Below are 1,989 nucleotides of genomic sequence, written 5' to 3' on the forward strand. Positions count from 1 at the left end.
CCAGAATTTTCTGTTTGTATGAACTAAAACCATGTACTGTTCACAGTCCCGCTGGCATCAGCTGTGTAGTGACCAAATGCTTCCCAGCTGTGTCCGTCTTCACACTGGTAGGAGGCATGGACAGTCAGCTGGAAACCAGGGGGGACCTTCTGTACCAGGATCACAAACTTTTCATCCATGAGTCCTCTGGATGGATGAACTGACAGACTCACACAAAACTGCTTCTTGTCCATTATGAACTGAGACAAATAAAAGAAGATGGGAAAGAAAAAATAGGGAATGCTGGGTAAAAAACAACAACTCCAAAAAAACACTAGTGTTGGTAGAGCATATAAATGTATGAATAAAGAAGCTGTATAATTACAATCAGTGCCTCGGCTTCCACTTGGACTGCCAACCAAGGACTTCTTTTAATAACTTACAGGACTGTCATATAAACTGATTGTGACACTGATTGAGACTAATTGTCCACCTTCATTCAGTTTGTTGCTCAGCAGCTAGCAGTTGGTATACAACTGTGTTTAACTAATGGGCTGCTACTTGGATCGGTCAATCTGACAATCTTATATCGTAAACATATGCATATGATTTGCCCATCAGAAGAGTCACACAGGTCAAAGGTGCTATATGTGTGTGCTTTATTTTGGAAGACTGATTTGTCTTTGTCGACTTGTTTGATTGAATACGCAACCGAGGAGGAGGGCGAATGCAGTGCATCGACTGACACAGTAGGGCTGGACCCAAATATCAGAATATTCGGTCATTGTGGTGGTGGCCACATAGCAATTTTGAGATCTGAACATTTGCCCGCCACCCGCCGGTACCCTCCCTCCCTGCCGCCACCACCACCATCGCCCGATGGTGGAAACAGAACTGTGCCCGCAATCCTAAATTGGCATTAGCAGCCAAGTACTGCCTGTGCATCCCGCTCACTTCCACCCCGTCGGTCGGAATATTCACCCACCGCTATATACGCCCCCCAAAAGACGTGGTGGTGACATCAAAGAAACTGGCTGCAAAGTTTTATGTTGCAATGCAACTCTACTATACTTTTGTGGATACTATGCATTGTTATGCTCAGGATTTCCATTTGAAATGCCTTTTGATTAAACAAATTTTCAGCAAGCAATTTACAACTTATGCACTATTGATTTTGGTACACAGCTTTAATGCACATCAAAAACAGCTGCTTGCAAAATGGAAAAGAAATTGTTGGGTTTTTTTTTATTTGCACCAATAAAGTTGTGCAGTTTTTAAGTATGGTAACACTTTATTTGAAGGGGTGTACATAAGACTGACATTACACTGTCATTATCGTGACATGACACCTGTCATTAACATGAACAACGCTTCATAAAGGCTGTCATTAAGTGTCATTTGGTAAATAATGACACCTTTTGGACTCGGTTAGCACTGTTTGTCATGACAACTTGACATAAGGAGAGGGACAAATGGTCAACTATTGTCTTTGTTATGAAATGAAATGAAAGAAATGAAAAATACTTTATTTATCCCAGAAGGGAAATTCAATATGACAACATTATGACAATTTGACCAGAGACAACAAGGGACAAATTATCCCCCAAATTTTTCATTATGACACTTGACATTAACATGTCATAACAAACTCCATCGTCAGATGTAAAGACACAATTTAGCGGTGTCTATTAACTTTGTATTGATCTATCATACCTGGTTGGAACTGACATTAACGGTCATAAGACATTTAAATGACCTATATCCTTGACCTGAAGTAAAGTGAAACATTTTGAACCAGTTATGAAGATGTCATTAAGTGTTATGATGCTGTCAGATAATATTATAATAGTTAAATGGCCTATATCCTTGACCTGAAGTAAAGTGAAACATTTTGAACCAGTTATGAAGATGTCATTAAGTGTTATGATGCTGTAAAATAAAATCATATTAATCATATAATGCAATCAAGCAACAGTAAATCCAACAAATAGTTATCCTTTTATTTTTTAA

The 1,989-nt window shown here is 39.0% G+C and overlaps 1 protein-coding gene across 1 annotated transcript in view; it reads right to left on the bottom strand.

Annotated features, from left to right (window-relative positions):
• Window positions 1–179, bottom strand: part of LOC103371406 (acyl-coenzyme A thioesterase 4-like) — a gene marked incomplete at its 3' end in the record, with an annotated part of 11,870 nt that extends 11,691 nt beyond the window's left edge. Inside the window, exon 1 of the mRNA XM_008300727.1 lies at window positions 45–179. Coding sequence (XP_008298949.1) covers window positions 45–179 — 135 coding nt within the window. The remainder of the gene's footprint in view (window positions 1–44) is intronic.
• Between the last annotated feature and the right edge of the window lie 1,810 nt (window positions 180–1,989).

This window comes from Stegastes partitus, unplaced genomic scaffold (genome assembly GCF_000690725.1).
Source record: "Stegastes partitus isolate 25-593 unplaced genomic scaffold, Stegastes_partitus-1.0.2 Scaffold1579, whole genome shotgun sequence".
NCBI lineage: Eukaryota > Metazoa > Chordata > Actinopteri > Pomacentridae > Stegastes > Stegastes partitus.